At 46.1% G+C, this 16,673-nt stretch overlaps 1 protein-coding gene across 5 annotated transcripts in view; it reads right to left on the reverse strand.

Annotated features, from left to right (window-relative positions):
* Positions 1-203: 203 nt before the first annotated feature.
* The window catches only part of LOC125458791 (gap junction alpha-3 protein-like), a 30,377-nt gene continuing 13,907 nt past the window's right edge, over positions 204-16,673 (reverse strand). For 3 of the 5 annotated variants that reach the window (XM_048544466.2, XM_048544467.2, XM_048544463.2), the window contains one exon: positions 204-1,845. In XM_048544466.2, the coding sequence (XP_048400423.1) occupies positions 753-1,829 (1,077 nt within the window). In that variant the 5' untranslated portion in view covers positions 1,830-1,845 and the 3' untranslated portion in view covers positions 204-752. The remainder of the gene's footprint in view (positions 1,846-16,673) is intronic. The other 2 variants (XM_048544464.2, XM_048544465.2) reach the window with 1 other exon arrangement.

Consider the following 16,673-nt stretch of genomic DNA (forward strand, 5'->3'; position numbering starts at 1 on the left):
AAGAAGCTAATCAAGTTTTTAGAGGAAGAGAGAGTATATCCATCAAAAGGGGTTATTAGGTCAAATGGCTTCTTCTATTCTTGAACATTTTCACGATTTATGTGTTCAAGGAGGCATAAACTTTATTGGAAACATTTTGGCAATCATTTTCTTTTCCAACTATGCATATATGATCATGGAAATCATGCCAAAACTTGGCAGTACATTAATGTGATTGATTGACTAATTAATTAATGATTTCATTGTTACAAAAATGACAAATTCCAGTTGCTTACGGAAAGAAAATTTCACAAACCCTTTTTGATGATGACAATAACCCTATAAATGTTTCAGGATTCATAGGAATTTTAAATAAAGTTTAGTTCTTTGAATTCCATATGAACTGAGCATCTCTGTTAATAAAAACAGGGAGAATATTGGACTTTCCAACTTGTAAAATAAGGGAACAGTGGATTTCTGAAATTTCATTTCTTTCAAAGAGCAATTTTGCTCCATTTATACTGACACTGGTGTTTTCATATGGAAGAAACAAATGACATCAACAATGCAACGCATATAAATCAAACATAACTGACACCTTATTCTGGTGTTGATACAAGAGCTATGTATCTACTTTGTCATGTTGGTCAATTTGTCACTTTGACAGTTTTCCCATTAGTGGCTGGATTCAAATTTTAGGGGGAGCTTTTCTTTTGAAATTCAAATGGAATGATTTCTTTAGTCAGCAATTCATCACTTAAGCAGCCAGAAACTCAGATTGCTAGATCATCAGATCTAGTTCGATTGCTCTGCTTGCTTGTGTCACTATTCTTCCGTTTGTTGGTCACAGAAACATGGCTACTGGGGAGTGAGCTTGTCTCCTCGTGTCTCTCCTGTTTGTCATCCATCATGGCAAAGTTGTCTTGGTTTTGCTTTGTTGCCATATTGCCATTGTAAGGCTGCGTCACAGAATTTGTTTGTGTCATGGGAGAGACACTGTACCTTGACTCCATCTTATATAGCTGTGGCCCATTGTGGTTGGAAAGGTATTGGTAACTAGGTGCAGAGGGCTGCATTCCTGCAAGCGAGTGACCCCCATTTTGCTTACAGGTTGCTTTTGAGACATGACTTTCCTTGACCCTGTCTCTATATTTCTTCACTCCCAGATGACATACTTCAATTAGGTTCAAAACTAGTGAAAGGCAAGCCATGACCAGCATGAAAATGATGAAAATGGTCTTTTCAGTTGGACGGGAGATATAGCAGTCAACAGGGTTAGTACAAGGCTGGTAGTTACACTTGTAGAGAGGTTTCAGCTCAAAACCGTAGAGGTAATATTGGGCTAAAATAAAGCCAATTTCAAAAATGGTTTTGAAAATAATGTTGAACAAATATGTATGGAGAAGAGCTCCTTGCATTCTAATTTTGCCCTGTTCATCCAGCAAGGAGCATTTAACATTCTCTGCATTCTGTGTCAGTGCTTCCTTGTTTCCGTCCAGATATTTACTCAGCTTCTCTTTTTCTTTCTGCTTCCGTTTCTCCTCCATTCGCACCAGGTGGAAGATGTGGCCCAGGTAGACCAGAGTTGGGGTGGACACAAAGATGATCTGCAGCACCCAGAAGCGGATGTGGGAGATGGGGAAGATCCTGTCATAGCAGACATTCTGACAGCCAGGCTGATTGGTGTCACAGGTGAAGAAGGACTGCTCATCTCCCCACACTTTATCGGTGGCTGTCCCCAGCACCAGAATGCGGAAGATGAAGAGACACGTTAACCACACCTTCCCTACCACAGTGGAGTGTTGCTGAGCACTTTCCAACAGGTTCTGCAAGATACTCCAGTCTCCCATTCTTTCCTGTGTTTAGCTTAACAGAGAAAATTGAGGGGGTGGGAGGATGGAGAGAGAGGAAGGAAAAAACAGAAGTTAGTATGTTTGGCATACCATCTCGGTTTTCTTTGGATTACATAATTTCTCAAGCATTTATGCCTGAATTAGTAGGTCCTTTCTCAAAAGGGGAACATACTCTGCATACCAAACAAGAAACAAACTTCCCAGTTGTAACTGGTTTTGCTGAAAGGTCATTGACCTTTAATATTGGACAGAATCTTCTTGTAAAGGGCAAAAGCACTGAAATCCAGGGAATGTTTTAGCTGACCAGCAGGCTCAGTTTGTAGATAACAAGGTGTGGAGTTGAATGAACACAGCAGGCCAAGCAGCATCTTAGGAGCAAGAAGGTTGACATTTCGGGGTCAGTTTGGATGTGAGGCTAACTCTGCTTCCTCCTTATAATATCGTAATCACAAGGTGGCAGATTTGTGGAGAATGTGGCCAGTTAAAAAACAGCAGGCAGTCCTCGCATGTTACTGGTCCAGTTAGAGACTGGAAACTCTGTAGCCTCAGCAATGCCACTGAATGTCAGCAAGGAAAACACCACGGTGATTCCACTTTGAGTCACCCTCACAGGAATGAGGGGGAAAGTCATTCTTTTTGTTGGGCTAAAACAGTAAGGACGTTGGTCACTGGTGGTCCCCTTCTTGAACACTGCAGTCCTAATCCTCTACCCCAGGATGCTACTTGGAGGCAGCTGTTGGACAATCTTTGCAGGAAGGGTGTGGCTTTGCCATCAGCAGTTTGCCAATGGTGCAGGAAAATTACCTTTAATTATTTAAATTGCCCGGTTGCTGATTGGTACAATGTCATTGGGGCTGGACATTTTACAAGCTCACCTATCTCCCATGCAGAGGATTCTGGGCTGGTGAAGTTGTCTCCAGTGAGATGTTGAATGTTTTCACTATTCTCGGCTTTTAATTCTACATGACTCCTTTCGTCGCTTCATTCCTGATACGTGATTGCAGTGAGCAAAATTCAATTTTGTCTCCAGTTTAAAAAAAAAACGCAAACGTGCAACCAAACACCCTAATCTAACTATTTCGAAGAAAATCGAAAGGACAAGGCAATGTGGATAAGAACAGTAACTGTTGCCAAGAGGGGAAAATGAGGACAGAAAAGTTAATTCATGGTTGATGAGATGTAGTTTTTTTTTAGAAACACTAGACAGATGCTACCAATGCAAGTGTTTAGAAAAGGAGTTCAAAAGGAAAATAGCATCATGGCTGAAACAACAATAACGACAGCATGAAGAAACAGAAGTACAATATGCAGTGGAGTGATGTGTAGTTAGAAGAGAGCAATGAGGTGGTATGGAATGGACCTGGTTAAATTCACAGCAGCTGCACAATTATTTGTTGTTTCTATGTTGCATATTACGGATATCCCTTCCCCTTTCCAATCATACTGGTATTACCATAGTGGTATACCCCAACTCTTCCTCCGTTACATTGATGACTGTATCGGCGCCGCCTCTTGCTCCCCAGAGGAGCTCGAACAGTTCATCCACTTCACCAACACCTTCCACCCCAACCTTCAGTTCACCTGGGCCATCTCCAGCACATCCCTCACCTTCCTGGACACCTCAGTCTCCATTTCAGGCAACCAGCTTGTAACTGATGTCCATTTCAAGCCCACCGACTCCCACAGCTGCCTAGAATACACCTCCTCCCACCCACCCTCCTGCAAAAATTCCATTCCCTAATCCCAATTCCTCCGCCTCCGCCGCATCTGCTCCCACGATGAGGCATTCCACTCCCGCACTTCCCAGATGACCCAGTTCTTCAAGGACCGCAACTTTCCCCCACAGTGGTCGAGAACGCCCTTGACCGCGTCTCCCGCATTTCCCGCAACACATCCCTCACACACCCCGCCCCCGCCACAACCGCCCAAAGAGGATCCCCCTCGTTCTCTCACACCACCCCGCCAACCTCAGGATACAACTCCTCATCCTCTGACACTTCTGCCATCTACAATCTACGATGACACCACCCAAGACATTTTTCCATCCCCACCCTTGTCTGCTTTCCGGAGAGACCACTCTCTCCGTGACTCCCTTGTTCACTCCACACTGCCCTCCAACCCCACCACACCTGGCACCTTCCCCTGCAACCGCAGGAAGTGCTACATTTGCCCCCAAACCTCGTCCCTCACCCCTATCCCAGGCCCCAAGATGACTTTCCATATTAAGCAGAAGTTCACCTGCACATCTGCCAATTTGGTATACTGTATCCATTGTACCCGGTGTGGCTTCCTTGACATTGGGGAAACCAAGCGGAGGCTTGGGGACTGCTCTGCAGAACACCTCCGCTCAGTTCGCAATAAACAACTGCACCTCCCAGTCACGAACCATTTCAACTCCCCCTCCCATTCTTTAGATGACATGTCCATCATGGGCCTCCTGCAGTCCCACAATGATGCCACCTGAAGGTTGCAGGAACAGCAAATCATATTCTGCTTGGGAACCCTGCAGCCCAATGGTATCAATGTGGACTTCACCAGCTTCAAAATCTCCCCTTTCCCCACTGCATCCCAAAACCAGCCCAGCCTGTCTCTGCCTCCCTAACCTGTTCTTCCTCTCACCCATCCCTTCCTCCCACACCAAGCCGCACCTTCCATTTCCTACCTACTAACCTCCTCCCACCTCCTTGACCTGTTTGTCTTCCCTGGACTGACCTATCCCCTCCCCACCTCCCCACCTATACTCTCCTCTCCACCTATCTTCTTTTCTCTCCATCTTCGGTCCGCCTCCCCCTCTCTCCCTATTTATTCCAGAACCCTCACCCCACCCCCCTCTCTGATGAAGGGTCTAGGCCTGAACCGTCAGCTTTTGCGCTCCTGAGATGCTGCTTGGCCTGCTGTGTTCATCCAGCTCCACACTTTGTAATCTTGGATTCTCCAGCATCTGCAGTTCCCATTATCTCTGGTATTACCATGCTTCTGACATGAAACATTTACTGATGTCTTACGTGCAATTAGCGTTTAAAATCTAGCCATACCGGCAGTGTCAACGTCACTATGTTTAGATAACAAAATTTGTAAATTAGAGAAATTAAGTAACGATTGCAATGTTCTGTCCATTTTTACAGTATCACACCAGCGGTTATAAAGTATATTGCAGTCCATTTATGCGTAAAGTTTTTGTGTTTTCTTATCAAATAATTGGTTCAAATTCATATGACCAACAGTAAGCTTTTGTGAATTTAATAATAATAAAGATTATCTATTGTCACACACTTGGCCATGTTTAAAATGTGATAACTTATGCACACACACAAAAATGCACATGCAATCACACAAAGATAAACTTACAGAAAAACAATACAGTTTTAAACCATTTTTGTTGCTTTCACGGCTGACCTGTAGATTCTTAGATGAATTGATGCTTTAGCTGAAGTGATGGTCTTGTAAAACAGATGATTCTCTGGAAGTTATGTAGCATCCTCTGATTGAATTGCCAAGATATCAGCTCTTGAACTTGGAACAGGTTGAGGGAAAATCTTTTTCTTCCCTCACTTTCCAAGGTATAGTTATTTATTAACTTAGCTGCATAATCTTCTAACTGGTTCAATTACCCTTTTAAAATGAGGTTGAAAACATAGCAAGCTCATTTGTTCGCTTGATTTGTTAAAAGTTCAAAATCCTTTTCCAAATGTAGTGGTGTGTTAGGCTAGTAAACAACCTCAGAGATAGTGGGAATTGCTGCTTGCTGGAGTCTGAGATAATAAGATGTGGAGCTGGATGAACACAGCAGGCCAGGCAGCATCAGAGGAGCAGGAAAGCTGGCGTTTTGGGTCTAAGGATCCAGACCTGAAACATCAGCTTTCCTGCTCCTCTGATGCTGCCTGACCTGCAGTGTTCATCCAGTACCACACCTTGTTGTCTATAGTAAACAACCTGTTGCGTTTTTCACACAATATGTTTTTGAGACAGCTAAGGATCTTTGTGTTTGGAATGAGAAATAATAACAACACAATGAAAGGTCTATGTGAATCATTTGGTGTACATAAGATTCGTTGAGTTTTTATATCTCTGTTGTCCATGGTGAAATAGAAAGATGAAACAACTTTTATATGTTAATGTTCTCTTTGATCCTGAAACAAAAGGATGTGTGAACTTCACGAGTAGCTGAAAGTGTCTGTATTTAATTACGTGCTTGCTTGAACTTTAGAATTGGAGCCACTGTTGCCAATTTCACATGAATGCTGAGCCTGCCACTATCTTGAAAGTTTTCTCCTTCCCATTTGAAAAAATAACTTTCAGTTTTGTAATATCTTCTTGCCTTTACTAGGTTTGACCAGAGGCTGCAGCTCACTCCTTCCATAAACTGCTTAAAAAAAAAAGGCCACTCAGGCCGTCGAATTCAAGGCTCGGTTCCCAAGGATCATTTACACTTTAATTGATTTTAACCAATTGTATTTATTTTGTGAGAAAAGCTTAAAAAAAACTTTCTTGTTCTGTGCTTTCTTATGTTTTTATGTAGTGTGAAGCACTAGTTATTGCAACTCATGACCATTAATATTCTAATCTTAAATTTTACAACAAAGCATTGATGAAAATATTTGGAGACGTTATTTTATAAAGAAACCACAAACCTTCACTTTCTGTAAATCTCAAGCCAAACATTAAGAAAAATAACAGTCTGTGGATGAAATCTTTGTCAATTTATTGCTGTCCACTAGTGATAAGTGTTTGGCTTGTCAGGCATATTAACATCTGCAGCACGGAGATTCACAAATTTCTCCATTATATATAGCCAATGTCTTTTTATTTGCATGTAGCTCAAGCTGCTGGTGCTAATAAATCTTTGTCTGATTTAGTACCTCTATACTAATGAGGCAGCAGTGAGAGTAACAGATACTTTTTTAACTGTCCAGAGTCATGAAATTCAAATTGGTCAACCAGTAAGTAAAAGTTATAAGCAGAAATAAAATGGAGCCACTGGATTTGTGGAGCAAAGTTTAGCCATTCAAAGAGTCACAAATGACACCAAAGTTGTAATTCAAACAACCCTGTTAAGGGTTAAAGGGTAATGACTGTAAGGTAGGAAGGAATCTATGTCTGGACAATTACACTAATTAGTTTTCCTCCTTTATGTAATTCCACTTAGAAATGAAATGGTTGGATTTATTCAGTGTACAGAATGTTTATAACAAATAAATAAGAAATTATTTGTATAAGATGAAAACATAGTTTCAGATGTGACTAAACAATATGCTAGCCTGTTTTGGACAGCCTTTATATCTGGGTATTCTCTACAATGGACGAACACATTCTATAGAGTGGGCGCGAGGTGAATTGGTGACTTGTGTCCTACGTTACCTTGTGACTTACGTAGTATTGGGGTCCGTTAGCTTAGATGACTAGACTGTGGTGCACAATGACATCATCAACAGTAGCTCAGTCCCTGCACTTGCTTTGGCAGTTCATGGTGACCTACCTCCTTGTCTCATACTCCTTGATGCAGAGTAGTGCTGTCAAGCAAAATAACTGCTTGTCATTCTCTTATGGAGAGAGATGCCTATGGTCTTCATAGACGGTGGCTAATTACCTACACATTAACTATGTATTAGAGGGTAAAGAGCAAAGTTTCAACTGTGTGTATGTTTGTAATTGCACATCCAAGTCCCCATTACTGTGAATAAATGCGAAGGGTAGCACAGATAATTGTTGTCAAAAGTACCCTGTTCAATCAAGCTATAATGGGAAGGCATGATGGTTCAGTGGTTAGCACTGCTGCCTCAGCGCCAGGGACCCGGGTTCGTTTCCAGCTTCAGGTGGCCATCTGTGTCGAGTTTGCATGTTATCCCTGTGTCTGCGTGGGTTTCCTCCTGGTAATCTGGCTTCCTCCCACAGTCTAAAGATGTGTGGTTTAGGTAGACTGGACATGCTAAATTGCCCATAGTGCCCAGGGATGTGCAGGCAAGGTGGAGTAGATAGGGGAATGCAGGGCTACAGGGATGGGGTTTGGGTCTGGGTGGGGTATGTTCAGAGGGCCAGTGAAGACTCAATGGGCTGAATGGCCTGCTTACACTGTAGGGATTCTATGATTTAAAAGTAATTATGTAAACTGCACAAATTTTAAATATTAAAGTACAAAAGGTCATGCAATGGAGTTGCAGTCACAGAAATTGTTAGAAGTAAACATAGGACAGCAACACAATACAGCCTCCGGTGTAGAGAGATAGCAGACGTTATCCAAACCAGATGACAACAAAATTAATTTCAGTGATAATCTGAGAAAGTCATCTGTAAAGATTAGGAGCAGAAACATGGTAATAAGGTAAAATAGGCTAAAAACATTCATTTATGACCTTTCGTGCCAATGTTTGGATATTTTCATATTTTTGGTTGGAATATTAAAGCTGACATAAAGTGGAACTTTGAATTATTATTCATAGATAGGAAGGATCACTACAGTGCTTTTATGTCATGATTATAACTCATGGGTAATTACAGAAGAATGCTGTCCTATGAGAAACAGATGCACATGAAACCTAGATAATAAAATGTGAGGCTGGATGAACACAGCAGGCCAAGCAGCATCTCAGGAGCACAAAAGCTGACGTTTCGGGCCTAGACCCTTCATCAGAGAGGGGGATGGGGAGAGGGAGCTGGAATAAATAGGGAGAGAGGGGGAGGCGGACCGAAGATGGAGAGTAAAGAAGATAGGTGGAGAGAGTATAGGTGGGGAGGTAGGGAGGGGATAGGTCAGTCCAGGGAAGACGGACAGGTCAAGGAGGTGGGATGAGGTTAGTAGGTAGCTGGGGGTGCGGCTTGGTGGGGGAGGAAGAACCGGTTAGGGAGGCAGAGACAGGTTGGACTGGTTTTGGGATGCAGTGGGTGGGGGGGAAGAGCTGGGCTGGTTGTGCGGTGCAGTGGGGGGAGGGGACGAACTAGGCTGGTTTAGGGATGCAGTAGGGGAAGGGGAGATTTTGAAACTGGTGAAGTCCACATTGATACCATTGGGCTGCAGGGTTCCCAGGCGGAATATGAGTTGCTGTTCCTGCAACCTTCGGGTGGCATCATTGTGGCAGTGCAGGAGGCCCATGATGGACATGTCATCTAGAGAATGGGAGGGGGACTGGAAATGGTTTGCGACTGGGAGGTGCAGTTGTTTGTTGCGAACTGAGCGGAGGTGTTCTGCAAAGCGGTCCCCAAGCCTCCGCTTGGTTTCCCCAATGTAGAGGAAGCCACACAGGGTACAGTGGATGCAGTATACCACGTTGGCAGATGTGCAGGTGAACCTCTGCTTAATGTGGAATGTCATCTTGGGGCTTGGGATAGGGGTGAGGGAGGAGGTGTGGGGGCAAGTGTAGCATTTCCTGCGGTTGCAGGGGAAGGTGCCGGGTGTGGTCGGGTTGGAGGGCAGTGTGGAGCGAACAAGGGAGTTACGGAGAGAGCGGTCTCTCCGGAAAGCAGACAGGGGAGGGGATGGAAAAATGTCTTGGGTGGTGGGGTCGGATTGTAAATGGCGGAAGTGTCGGAGGATGATGCGTTGTATCCGGAGGTTGGTAGGGTGGTGTGTGAGAACGAGGGGGATCCTCTTAGGGCGGTTGTGGCGGGGGCGGGGTGTGAGGGATGTGTTGCGGGAAATACGGGAGACGCGGTCAAGGGCGTTCTCGATCACTGTGGGGGGGAAAGTTGCGGTCCTTAAAGAACTTGGACATCTGGGATGTGCGGGAGTGGAATGTCTTATCGTGGGAGCAGATGCGGCGGAGGCGGAGGAATTGGGAATAGGGGATGGAATTTTTGCAGGAGGGTGGGTGGGAGGAGGTGTATTCTAGGCAGCTGTGGGAGTCGGTGGGCTTGAAATGGACATCAGTTACAAGCTGGTTGCCTGAGATGGAGACTGAGAGGTCCAGGAAGGTGAGGGATGTGCTGGAGATGGCCCAGGTGAACTGAAGGTTGGGGTGGAAGGTGTTGGTGAAGTGGATGAACTGTTCGAGCTCCTCTGGGGAGCAAGAGGCGGCGCCGTTACAGTCATCAATGTACCGGAGGAAAAGGTGGGGTTTGGGGGCCTGTGTAGGTGCGGAAGAGGGACTGTTCCACGTAACCTACAAAGAGGCAGGCATAGCTGGGGCCCATGCGGGTGCCCATGGCCACCCCCTTAGTCTGTAGGAAGTGGGAGGAGTCAAAAGAGAAGTCGTTGAGTGTGAGGACGAGTTCAGCTAGGCGGATGAGAGTGTCGGTGGAGGGGGACTGGTCGGGCCTGCGGGACAGGAAGAAGCGGAGGGCCTTGAGGCCATCTCCATGTGGAATGCAGGTGTACAGGGACTGGACGTCCATGGTGAATATGAGGTGTTGGGGGCCAGGGAATTGGAAGTCCTGGAGGAGGTGGAGGGTGTGGGTGGTGTCACGGACGTAGGTGGGGAGTTCCTGGACCAAAGGGGAGAAAATGGAGTCCAGATAGGTGGAGATGAGTTCGGTGGGGCAGGAGCAGGCTGAGACGATGGGTCGACCAGGGCAGGCAGGTTTGTGGATTTTGGGAAGGAGATAGAAACGGCCTCATCGCTCCACCCACAACCTCCACAGCCAGCAACCCCAGAGGAGACAGCCACACTCAGCCCTGCCACATCTTCACCATCCCCCCAGACCTCCCACTGACTGAGGACGAACGGTCAGTCCTTAGCAAGGGGCTCACCTTTGTGCCCCTACAACCACACATCAACGAATACCAGTCACAGTTGGACATAGACGGCGGAAAAACTGCTCTTCGCCTCCATGCCTACTTCTTCAACCGGGAACCTAACCCTCCTTCCACTGACCCCTTCACCCGCTTCCAACACAAGTCCTCCTCCTGGACACCACCCCCAGGCCTCCTTCCCTCCCTCGACCTCTTCATCTCCAACTGACGTCGAGACATTAACCGCCTCAACCTCTCCACCCCTCTCACCCACTCCAACCTCTCCCCCGCAGAACGGGCAGCCCTCCGCTCCAACCACAACCTCACCATCAAACCCGCAGACAAGGGTGGCGCAGTGGTAGTATGGCGCACTGACCTCTACATCGCCGAGGCCAGACGCCAACTCTCCGACACCACCTCCTACCGCCTCCTCGATCATGACCCCACACCCGAGCACCAAACCATCATCTCCAACACCATTCACGACCTCATCACCTCAGGGGACCTCCCACCCACAGCCTCCAACCTCATTGTTCCCCAACCCCGCACGGCCCGTTTCTATCTCGTTCCCAAAATCCACAAACCTGCCTGCCCTGGTCGACCCATCGTCTCAGCCTGCTCCTGCCCCACCGAACTCATCTCCACCTATCTGGACTCCATTTTCTCCCCTTTGGTCCAGGAACTCCCCACCTACGTCCGTGACACCACCCACACCCTCCACCTCCTCCAGGACTTCCAATTCCCTGGCCCCCAACACCTCATATTCACCATGGACAGCCAGTCCCTGTACACCTGCATTCCACATGGAGATGGCCTCAAGGCCCTCCGCTTCTTCCTGTCCCGCAGGCCCGACCAGTCCCCCTCCACCGACACTCTCATCCGCCTAGCTGAACTCGTCCTCACACTCAACGACTTCTCTTTTGACTCCTCCCACTTCCTACAGACTAAGGGGGTGGCCATGGGCACCCGCATGGGCCCCAGCTATGCCTGCCTCTTTGTAGGTTAGGTGGAACAGTCCCTCTTCCGCACCTACACAGGCCCCAAACCCCACCTCTTCCTCCGGTACATTGATGACTGTATCGGCGCCGCCTCTTGCTCCCCAGAGGAGCTCGAACAGTTCATCCACTTCACCAACACCTTCCACCCCAACCTTCAGTTCACCTGGGCCATCTCCAGCACATCCCTCACCTTCCTGGACCTCTCAGTCTCCATCTCAGGCAACCAGCTTGTAACTGATGTCCATTTCAAGCCCACCGACTCCCACAGCTACCGAGAATACACCTCCTCCCACCCACCCTCCTGCAAAAATTCCATCCCCTATTCCCAATTCCTCCGCCTCCGCCGCATCTGCTCCCACGATAAGACATTCCACTCCCGCACATCCCAGATGTCCAAGTTCTTTAAGGACCGCAACTTTCCCCCCCACAGTGATCGAGAACGCCCTTGACCGCGTCTCCCGTATTTCCCGCAACACATCCCTCACACCCCGCCCCCGCCACAACCGCCCTAAGAGGATCCCCCTCGTTCTCACACACCACCCTACCAACCTCCGGATACAACGCATCATCCTCCGACACTTCCGCCATTTACAATCCGACCCCACCACCCAAGACATTTTTCCATCCCCTCCCCTGTCTGCTTTCCGGAGAGACCACTCTCTCCGTGACTCCCTTGTTCGCTCCACAGTGCCCTCCAACCCGACCACACCCGGCACCTTCCCCTGCAACCGCAGGAAATGCTACACTTGTCCCCACACCTCCTCCCTCACCCCTATCGCAGGCCCCAAGATGACATTCCACATTAAGCAGAGGTTCACCTGCACATCTGCCAATGTGGTATACTGCATCCATTGTACCCGGTGCGGCTTCCTCTACATTGGGGAAACCAAGCGGAGGCTTGGGGACCACTTTGCAGAACACCTCCGCTCAGTTCGCAACAACCAACTGCACCTCCCAGTCGCAAACCATTTCCACTCCCCCTCCCATTCCCTAGATGACATGTCCATCATGGGCCTCCTGCACTGCCACAATGATGCCACCCGAAGGTTGCAGGAACAGCAACTCATATTCCGCCTGGGAACCCTGCAGCCCAATGGTATCAATGTGGACTTCACCAGTTTCAAAATCTCCCCTTCCCCTACTGCATCCCTAAACCAGCCTAGTTCGTCCCCTCCCCCCACTGCACCGCACAACCAGCCCAGCTCTTCGCCCCCACCCACTGCATCCCAAAACCAGTCCAACCTGTCTCTGCCTCCCTAACCGGTTCTTCCTCTCACCCATCCCATCCTCCCACATCAAGCCGCACCCCCAGCTACCTACTAACCTCATCCCACCTCCTTGACCTGTCCGTCTTCCCTGGACTGACCTATCCCCTCCCTACCTCCCCACCTATACTCTCTCCACCTATCTTCTTTTCTCTCCATCTTCGGTCCGCCTCCCCCTCTCTCCCTATTTATTCCAGCTCCCTCTCCCCATCCCCCTCTCTGATGAAGGGTCTCGGCCCGAAACGTCAGCTTTTGTGCTTCTGAGATGCTGCTTGGCCTGCTGTATTCATCCACCCTCACATTTTATTATCTTGGAATTCTCCAGCATCTGCAGTTCCCATTATCTCTGCACATGAAACCTGCCAACCCGCGACACAGTGGAAGAGCCTTCAGAAAGTTCAGAGCTGGGATCAGAAACATTTCAAGAGAAATGATGAAATAACCTGTTAGAATCACATCTATGTTAATATCTTACCTCTGACATCAGGAGCTTTTATTTTCTGCAATAACCTTTGATATAGCACCTTACTAAATGCCTTCTGAAAATAGAAATATAGTGCATTGAGCTGCTCCCTTTCATCCACAGCATGCGTTACTTCTTCAAAGAACTCCAGTAAACTGGTTAACTATGGCTTCTCTCGAATCAAATACTATTGATACTCCCTGATTATTTGGAGATTTTTAAAGCACATATTGTAATATCTTCAATAATCGATTTTAATCAAATCAATCTCTGCCACAACAGTCATTAAGCTAACTGATCTATAGCATCCTCTTTTCTATGACTCTCCTTTCTTGAATAGAAGGGTTATATTTGCTATTTCCCAGTCCAATGGAATATTTTCTGAATCTAGGGAATTTTGGAAAATTAGCACTAATACATCTACTGTTTAGACCCCAGGTTGAAGTATATTTGGACCTGGAAATTTCTCAGCCTGCAGCTCCATCAGTTTATTTAGTATTGCCTTCCTAATGACAGTATTTCCACCAAATTGCTTTCTCTCTTCCACCTCCTGATTTGCAGCTACATCTGGAATGCTTTCTAAATCCTCTAATAGAAGGCCATTCCTCTCCACTATTCAATGATATCACAGCTATCAACTTCAGTTTTCCTGCATCACTCCCTTACTTGTGATGTTTTTAAATACTTAAAAATCTATTAACCTACTCAGTTTAGGAACATGTTCGATGACTGAGCCTCCACAGCACTCTGGGACGTAGAATTCCAAAGATTCACTCCCTTAAATAAAATAAGCTCTTCCCTATCTCAGTCTGAAAATAGCTATCTCCCTGTTCTGAGACTTATAGAGTCAGACAAAAGCAAGCCGTTTGGCCCAACTTGTCCCTGCTCTTTGGGTTTCCTAAACTGAACTAGTCACATTTTTCTGCATTTGGCCCATACCCCTCTAAACCTTTCCTATCCATGTACCTGCCCAAATGTCTTTTAAATGTTGTAACTGCACCAGCCTCTACCACTTTCTCTGGCGGCTCATTCCATATATGCACCTCCCTCTGTGTGAAAATGTTACCCCTCTTGTCCTTTTTAAATCTTTCCCCTCTCACCTTAAACTTATGCCCTATAGCTTTCCCTGTAAAATTAAAGCGCACAGATAGAAAACTGGTTGGCATACTGCTCTCTGGTCCAAGATTCCCCTCTCCCACCCTCACACGCCACAACCAGGAGAACATCCTTCTTGCATTTACCCCGTCAAGCCCTCTAACAATTTTGTATATTTAAATGAGATCACTTCTAAAGCCCAAAGACAACAAATCCTGTCTATTTAATCTTTCCTCATAGGACAACCCTTACGTCTTAGGAATTAGCCTGGTGACCCTTTGTTGCACTCCCTCAATGACAAATATACTATAAAGAAAGAAGACCAAAACCTCTCAGTATGCTCAAGGCGTGATCTCAACAAGTCTCTATATAATTGTAGTAAGGCATCTTTACTGCTTTACTAAATATCTCTTGTAATAAAAGCCAACATATTGTTTGCCTTCTTGTACATTACTGTACATTTCAGGGCCTGCACAATCATTGTGATTCTGGGAAAAATTAACAATGTGAACAGTTAATATCTATTATCTTTGAGAAGGAGATGTTCTCCGTCAAACTGAACATGCGTATTCCCCTACTCTGCAAAAGGTCTCAGGGTACAAATAAAAGTAATTGTCTTAAATTTGGTCCAGCTTTTCTGATTGCCAGGCAGTTCTTATTCCACTGTAGAGGCGAGTTCTCATAGTAGCATACTCTGAGGATTGGCTGGGAAATTACAGAAACTGTTGGTAACTTCAATACGTCTGAAACACTTCACAGTCTTGTTTTAAATCACATAATTTGAGGGTTCTGATGGAATTAAGTAAAATAGTTAGGAAAAGTTAGACTACATGTTTAACAGTCTAAGTCCTGAGTAATTATTCAACAGATTCAGTTATGAGGAAGGGTCATTGGACCCGAAATATTAACTCTTTCTTCCTTCACAGATGCTGCCAGACCTGCTGGGCTTTTCCAGCAACTTTGTTTTTGTCACTATTACTTATCCCTTACTTATCTCCTACTCCCCTAATTACACCTCCCCCAGACCTCTTACACCCTCAGATACTGACCTGATGCCCCCACAACAATGTTCCTCCATGCTTCCCACTTTCCCCACCTCAAGACTCTACTGGTCCCTCATCCACCTTCTCTCCCTGGCCTGACATCCTCTATCCAGACACATGCTGCTGCATCTGACTTTCACTCTCATGCCTGCCCCAACAGACTCCAAAAGACTTGACCACCAGCCGCCGTCATGCTGGACTGGACCAAGTTTGAGCCCCTAACCCTACTAGACCCAAACCAAGTCCTCTTCCCTACTGCTGCAGACCAGAAACCACACCCACAGCTACATTGTCTCTGACCCACCTTCTACCCTAAACATTGCATCTCTCACCCACCTTGCCACCTTGCAATATGGTATCCTACCCATCTGGCACCCTACCCCTTACCCATCCAGCACACTACCCCCATACCCATCCGGCAGCCTAACCTCTGAGCACCTTAACACTATGTTTACATTATGTACCTATAGTTTGACAGCAGCTGTCACATGACTTGCAGGAACTTCCAATATCAGAATATGACAGCTGGCTGCTATGAAATGGGGTATGGTTTGCCCCTCTCTGACAGTTCGCTGCAACAAGAGACCTGTCACAATGGAAGTACAGCTCCATATTTCCAACAGGATCCCCTGTCAGACTGCAGAAATCCTGATATCTCTTCTTTTGTAAAAAAGAAAGGTTGGAGTGACAATCTGTCTGAGATCGCCACTCCTCAGAATCCGGTCCTATGTAGGTTAGTGTAAATATGAAAATATTTTCTTTTACTCTGCTGCACATTAGCCACAAATGCCATGATTAGAGATTGTGAAGAGGTGGCGTCCAAAGTCCTTTCAACTCATTCTTTATGTAGCTCACTCCAAACCATGATTTACTTAATACAAAATTCAATCTCACCCAACTGTCATCCTGCACAAAATATGTTCCAAGTCAATTCTTATTGACTGTATCAAATAATAATCAAGCCTATCTATGTATCTCATGCCACTCAACAATTTTCTCAGTACAGCAAACCTGGTCCAATGTTTTATTTTAGAACTTGGACTGTATTTGTGAATTTGCAGCAAAGTTCTAAAAACTGCTGCTAAACTTAAAATGTTATTTCAAGTCATTGTATTATAAAATCACCACTATATATTTTAAAATTCTAAAATATAACCAGTTCTGGCGCTTTAATAATCGAGGTTGTTGACTTGCTCGACGAGCTGGCTTGTTTTCATTCAGACGTTTCATCACCATGCTTGGTGAAATCATCAATGGTGCCTCCGATGAAGTGATGTTATTCTACTCCACTTGGAATTTACACTGTCTGTTCTGT

Source organism: Stegostoma tigrinum, chromosome 15, assembly GCF_030684315.1.
Source record: "Stegostoma tigrinum isolate sSteTig4 chromosome 15, sSteTig4.hap1, whole genome shotgun sequence".
Classification (NCBI taxonomy): Eukaryota; Metazoa; Chordata; class Chondrichthyes; order Orectolobiformes; family Stegostomatidae; genus Stegostoma; species Stegostoma tigrinum.